The sequence below is a fragment of the Molothrus ater genome, chromosome 25 (genome assembly GCF_012460135.2).
Source record: "Molothrus ater isolate BHLD 08-10-18 breed brown headed cowbird chromosome 25, BPBGC_Mater_1.1, whole genome shotgun sequence".
Taxonomy (NCBI): Eukaryota; Metazoa; Chordata; class Aves; order Passeriformes; family Icteridae; genus Molothrus; species Molothrus ater.
In genome coordinates this window covers 432,016-439,110 of record NC_050502.2, presented here as the reverse complement: position 1 = coordinate 439,110, position 7,095 = coordinate 432,016, and the positions used below count along the sequence as shown (strand labels likewise).

General features: G+C 45.8%; 1 protein-coding gene across 2 annotated transcripts in view; it reads right to left on the bottom strand.

The window, feature by feature from the left end:
• Positions 1–1,213: 1,213 nt before the first annotated feature.
• The window catches only part of CEPT1 (choline/ethanolamine phosphotransferase 1), a 32,424-nt gene continuing 26,542 nt past the window's right edge, over positions 1,214–7,095 (bottom strand). For both annotated transcript variants that reach the window (XM_036398298.2, XM_036398297.2), the window contains 4 exons: positions 5,963–6,094; positions 5,151–5,309; positions 3,815–3,940; positions 1,214–2,123 (listed from right to left, as the gene is read on the bottom strand). In XM_036398298.2, coding sequence (XP_036254191.1) covers positions 2,004–2,123; positions 3,815–3,940; positions 5,151–5,309; positions 5,963–6,094 — 537 coding nt within the window. In that variant the 3' untranslated portion in view covers positions 1,214–2,003. The remainder of the gene's footprint in view (positions 2,124–3,814; positions 3,941–5,150; positions 5,310–5,962; positions 6,095–7,095) is intronic.

The following is a 7,095-nucleotide window of genomic DNA, read 5'->3' as shown; positions in this document are numbered from 1 at the left end:
ATGCAGGGATCAAACCCCCTCCCAACACAGAGCCAGGTCCCTAAAGAACCCTCAGCTGCTCTTGCCATAAAACTGCTGCTCACAAGATTCAAAGTGGGAGGGCAAGGGTGGAGAGGGGAAGCCTTACAGGAGTCTCCTCCTCATCCCAAGCATGTCCCTGATTCCCCCAGTGCCCCCAGGCTGACACATGACCCCCACCTCACCTGCTGACATGGTGCCACTCCATGGGAAGGAACCAAGACTCTTCCAAGCACAGAAGCCACAAGACTGGGCACTTCCTGTGCCAAGGCTGAGCCGAAGGACTTGGCACCTCTGCTCCACTTGCTAGCACAGCCCAGCAGGGCCAGCCTGGGCTCTCCCCACAAACATTGCAACCACTAAAGCAGAGCCACCTTCCTTCAGGCTCCCTCCAGTCCTGTCCCTGCCAGGACACAAACACGCTCAATCTCTCAGTCCACAGCAGCCAGACACTGAGCACTGCCCACGGAGAGGGCAAAAGGCTTTCAAACTTCTCCAAGCACTGCAGGAACTGAGTTTTCTCTCCACTTCCTGAGCACATTTTCTAATCACTGGGGTATCACAGGAAATCCACATCAGCCCTTACAAGGAGCTGAGTGAGGTTTTGATTTACTCTTACTGAGGTGTGAAGTTTTTTGGTTCGGATTTTTTGACCATGAGCTGTGTTTAACTCTTTCAGAGCCATGTCATTGTCCACATGCACTGCCTTGGCCTGAGCTCCCAGTACAGTGGACTTCCTTCCCACCTTCAGAGGGATGCTCCATGGTTAGAGGGCTGGGATTTCAGACATAGGATCCCAGCATTCCAGCTGTCCCCAGCAGCTTCCCCACAGCCAAGGCAGATCCTGCTCAGAGTCACTCCCTGCTTGGTACTTCAGCCCCTTTGCTCAGGGCGGAAGTTCTCCTCAGTGCCAGGACCTGTGGCACCACGTGAACTTCATTAACATGCAAGTAAACCCTCCATTAATATTAGTGTCCCTCATGCAGTTCATAACAGTTAAAATTGTATGAAAACAATGACAGAAAAAAGAAACCCAAACTTACTGCGCTATATAGCAAGCAAAGCTCTCAGAAATCCTAGAATGACATGATCCATATAAAAGCACTGGAAAACTACTCTGTAAACCACAGGCAGGTTTGTCATTCACAAGTCTAAGCACGACAGAGCAACATATACATCTCAAGACAACTGTTGCTCTCAGAATTCTTATTTATTAAGAGCAGAAAGGAAATTTTGCTTAAGTTTTATACATAAAAAAGTAAACAGTAATTTTTTTTTCTTATAGTCTTTTCCACTGAAGAAAATTGAGAAATAAGTTGTCTTTTTAGATAATGTTTATTTAAAAAAATAAAATTAATTGACAAAGATACCACACTATTTTGCATGCCGGGCACCCCTTGGCTCGCAGGACCCTGTTCAGCATGAAACCGCTTTGTCAGCAATGCACGAGCAAAAACCACCCCAGCCTGGCTCCCACCTGGCAGCTGCTGCAGCCACACAACTTAGTGAGATATCTCTGGGTTTTTACCAGCTCAGGTCTTTAGTAAATAAATTCCAAGTGGACACCAAACAAGTATTTCACTAAGAGATGATGAAATATTAAAATTAAAAGCAAGTCAGATTGCAGCTGTAATTATACTACATTAGAAACTTCAGTTGGTGGGGATCCATTCACCATAGAGAGATTAATTTGTAATCAAGGTAATTACAAAGACAGAGCATTTTCTTCCTGCATGCTTTCCCGGGCTTGGAACCAACAGAGTTGACTACATGAAAAGTTGACTAGAGTGTACTTGGAATTCACTCTCTCAGGCAGGAGACTAGTTAAGGAGTGTTACTGATAACAAAGAAGAAAAGTTATACAACATTGATTATTATAAATTACTTTGTTCTTATCTGCTTTTAGCCTTAAGTCTCCCACAAGTCTTCATCCACTCCTGTAGAAACCCAACTCCCTCTCCATTCCCCTGTGGCAGCTCCCATCCCTAGTGGTGGTTCGAGTGCGTGGGGCAGCCCTTGATGCGGAACACGTGGATGTGCAGGTGGGCAGCGATCTGGTTGCACACACTGACGCAGTATCGGAGCAGGTCGAACAGGGACAGGATCTGCACAGGAAAAAATCATCCATAGTTAGACCCACACGTTCCTTACGTGCTGTTGTGCGTGTAACAGCCCACACTCCACAACCACAGCACTGTGCTCCATTGAGCTGAATCTCCAACTCCAGGAATAACCACAGAATCCCAGACTGGCTTGGGATGGAAGAGACCTTAGAGCCCATCCAGCTCCACCCCTGCCATGGGCTGAGACACCTTCCACTACACCAGGTTGCTCCAAGCTCTGTCCAACCTGGCCTTGGACACTTCCAGGGATGGGGCGTCACTCCCTAAAGAGTTTCTGGGAATTGTGGGCTTTCTTCCAGCCTAAGACAAGACAGACTCTTAATTCTACAATCAGAAAGTGGAAAAGAGTTACAGCAGCTACAGAGATACCGTGAAATGCCCCATTAACTCAGAATGGTGATAGCCACACATCTTTTCCCATCACACCAACAGAATTTTACCAAAAGGTTAACACTGTTTTTGTACATTAAACTTGTGCATTTGATAAGCCCAGATAAGTTGAATTTAGATGTTTATCCCGATGGGTGCTGGAGTCATGACAGACATTCCAGATCTTAAGCCACAGCCAGAGCACCCCAGCATTGCCCATCACAGGGACTCTGCTAACGAGGCAGCAACAAAATATTCTAATCTAAGCTTTGAATATTTGCTACGGTGCTTTGAAATTTTAAACTATCACAGTCATCAAGGCTGGAAGTGACCTTCAAGATCATGGAGTCCCACCATGACCCCAGAGTCACCATAATCATCCTTAACCCATGTCACCAGGTGCCATATTCAGACACCTCCTGAACTCTTCCAGGTTTGGTGACTCCATCACTGCCCTGGGCAATTTATTCCAATGACTGCTTAATTTTTTCAGCTTTTTTTTTTTTTTTTTTTTCTCCCAATATCCAACCTCAACTTCCCTGGCCCAGCTTGAAGCCATTTCCTCTTGTCCTTGCCCTTGTTGCCTGGCAGCAGAGCCTGACCTCCCCTGGCTGCACCCTCCTGTCAGGGAGTTGTGCAGAGACAGAACTTTCCTCCAGGCTGAGCCCCTCCTCCCCCAGCTGCTCCCAGTGCTCCAGGACCCTTCCCCAGCTCTGTTCCCTTCCCTGGACACACCCCAGCCCCTCAGTGTCTCTCTTGTCAGGAGGGGCCCAGAGCTGTCCCCAGGGCTGGAGCTGCCCCAGCAGTGCCAGCACAGGGAACCACGCTGGGGCTCCTGGACACACCATGGCTGTGACAGCCCAGGTGCTGTTGCCCACCTGGGCTCATGTCCAGCCACTGTCACCAGAACTACCAGATCCTTTCCCAGCTTTCCAGCCACTCTTCTCCCAGCCTGGAGCATTTCATGGGGCTGTTGTGACCTGAGGACAGGACGTGGCACTTGGCCTGGCTGACCCTCCCACCGCTGGCCTCAGCCATGGATCCAGCCTGTCCAGATTCCTCCAGAAGATTACATCCCACCCAGCCTGGTGTCCTCTGCAAACTGACTGGGAGTGCCTCAATCCCCTCACCCAGACCATCCCTAAAGACAGTGCCAACTGTCCCAACACCAAACCAGGGACACTGTGACCCTGTTCAGCTCTGCACCAGCTTCAAATCCACTCCCCCTCCAAGGGATTCAGCTGGGCACAGTCAACACAATGAATTAGTGGCAGAGCTAATTAATAAAATGAGCTTGGACTCACCAGGGCAATCCAGAGGACAATATACTCATCAATAAAGCTGTTAAAATACTGGTCAAGGAACAGCAATGCTGGGCCTATGAATGCTGTGTCATACAGATACATCTCACTCTTGGTCATGTGGGCAACCTGCAGTAAAAAAAAAAAAAAAAAAGAGAAGTTTAAGAAATCAATATATGCCAGCCAAGGCAGAGTAATTTCAGAACACACAAAGCCAAAACTATACAGTTCAAGCCACATTACTGAAAAATACCAAATACTCAAGTGGCAGCAACAATATTGTTGGAACCATGGTGCTCCACAGCTACAGAGATGCAAGGTTTGCAGAGAGGCATCTATCTTTATTAGAGCAGAGAGTGTAGCGCAGGAAAAACAAACTAACAAGTTTTCCAGCTCACCTCTTCCTCCTCCCAGAAACCAAACAGTGAAATGGAAGCAGACTGGTAACTTTTAAAGTTGAGCCTGGAAACAAAAACTCACAGCTGCTGGAGCTCAAAAAGTTAAGGACACTTGGTGTTCCTCTCCCTCCACCTCTTTTTCTCCCATTCCATAAGGATCACCACCTCTCTCTGGTTACAATTTGATGACCATTTTTGGTGTTCATGTGTGCCCTTCTCACTTCCCTAGGTGCACAGAAGCCATCCCACACTCCATCCTCACTGCACAGCACAGCTGGGATGGGACTGAGCACCAAAGCAGGCCCGATAAGAAAGAAACTCTTCTTCTACTGTGAGCTTAAACTCTTCCTCCACTATGAACTTAAACTCTTTCACTGTGAGCTAAGTCCAGCATTGACCCAGCTCACAATAGCCCAACAGAGGCCTGCAGAACTGGGATGGCCTTTGAGGCAGGAGCTGTTTAACCCTCATTCAATTACACCTCTGCCCTTGTATAAACCTGTTAACTATTTTAACCCTATTTTCCTCCAATTCTTCAAGTTAAACACTCAGGAAGTGTTCCAAACCTCAGCAGCTCCATCACCTCCTCTCCTTTTGCCAAACCTTCCTCCCCTTTGTGTCTGAGGAGGATTCCAGCCCAACTCTTCACATGTGCACAAATACATTGCAAATGTGTGAATTAACATCTGGGGAAGGGGGAGAAACAGCTCTGAGCTATCTGGTGCTGCCTGTGCAACCACAGCATCAACTCCACATTTACACTGCCCTTTCAAACACAAAAAGACTCTGCTGCACCTCCAGGCTACTTAAAGCAAAGGCACAGGTATCTCTTCAGTGCACAAACAAGTGCCAGTTACTCAGTGGAATGAATACCCAGAGAGCTCCATAATCTACAAAAAGTTCTCCTGCAACAAGACTGGGGAAGGTTCTGGCACACTCACCACCAGTTTATTTGTGATCTTGGCAGACACAAAGCCAAAAGTTAGGATGTAGAGGCAGGGGTGCCTTTCAAAGAGCTGCACAGCAGATTTCTTGTAGATCATTGCAGCCAAGGCGATCACTGAGCCAATATGGAGAAAAGGTGAGAGGACACTTGTTCCCTGTGGTGAGATTAAAGCATGAGGTTAATAAAACGTGCACATTGCAAAGAAACCTCAAAGAGCCCCTCATGTGGTGTGCAATGAGGGGTTAAAAATAAAATCACATTAGAAACGTCTTTCTGAATGCTGGTGGTAAAAGAAACAGAAAGTAGAGAGACTTGAGCATGCAGCAGCTGAGAATGTGGTGGAAACTTTCTGGTTCTGGGGAAAAAAATCAGATTTTAGGCAGCAAGAACACTGCAACAGAAGGTGCTTGTGCAGACACGTCCACTCATTCTTTTACATTGGTAATATAAATAATATAGATCTTTCAGAAGGATGAAACCCAGAATCTTCTTGAAAAATTTCTTTCTGAACGGATTTTTGCACAGGATTTTTCTATGAACTCTTCAGTGAGGGGCGTATTTGTACAACTTTGTTTACCTCATTAATTCAAAAACAAATATCAAAGTACAATGAGTACTTTTAATAAAAAAATTTAAAACTTTGACTCCTAAATCTACTATTCTTACACACGCAAATTAACTTGTTTTTCCCAAGCCAGCAAGGAGCTAAAGGGAAAATATTTTCCATGGAGGAGGGATTATGTTAAATAGAAACTGTGGCTGAAGAGCCTCTGTGCTGAGGAGGAACTGGCAGCCCAAGGTACTCACTGCTATAGTGGATCCATTTTTGCCAACTCCACCCGTGAAGATCACACCAAAGTAGTTTGTACAGGAGAATATGGTTCCTGCCACAGTACAAAGAGCTGGGAATATTTTCACCTGAATATTCAGTATTGGAATCTTAATGGAAGAGAGACAAGAAGTTACAATATGTACAAACTCAAATTTGGGTTAATATTTCAGGTGCACTCAAACACTCCACTTTTCAACAAATTTGCTCTTCTCTCTCTGCTATACAGAGATTGACATTTCTACAGAGAAAAATTTATTTTCCAAAAGCTTCCATGAAGCTTCCCAGAAAGCCAGACTTATGTTCAATTACCAGAGAAGAGACTAAAAGCAGAGAAACAGACAGAAACCAAGAACTTGCTCGAAATCATCCCAGAGGAGAGAATCATCACCTTTCCTGAAGCTGAAGTCAAGATCAACTGGGCAGAAGAAGAGCCACTTGGGAATGGTCAGATAAACCCTATCAAGCACTGGATCCAAACTTTTGTGCAAGGCAAGGCAAGCAAAGAGATCAGACAAGTCAGATCAGAGCCAGTGACCCAGGAGAGGAAGGATGAGGTTGCTAAAGAAGGGGAGAACAAGCACAGGCAGTTTCGAAAGTTTCCTTCGTTTTTTAACAGTCACGTTTCACGCAGAACAGGAAAAACTAGAAATGAAGAATAGTCCAAAGTAAACCACAGGAAATATGTTATGGGAGCAAGTATTTAGAGATAACTTCCCAAAACCTCCCAACTGTATCTATTCAACTACTAAAAGCTCTTTATTCAGGAACTGAAGTCATGGCACTCAACTGAATAAATGCTTGGCTCCCCAATGAGTCCAGCCAGGAACAGAAGACCAAAGGAGGTCAGATTGCTTCTCCTTTTCTTTAATTACACTCTCAGAGGAGCTTTCAGCAGGTAAACAATGAAATATTATGAGCTGGAAGGGACCCATCAGGAGCATCCAGCCCAACCCCTGTTCCTACACAGACAGTCCAACCATCCAACCCTATGCCTGAGAGCGCTGTCCAAACCCTACTAGAGCTTGAAGATTGTTCTTGAAGATCCTAAGTTTTCTATTCCATTCAACAACTCAATCTCTTTATCTTTCAAGGGCATAGAGGAGCTTTA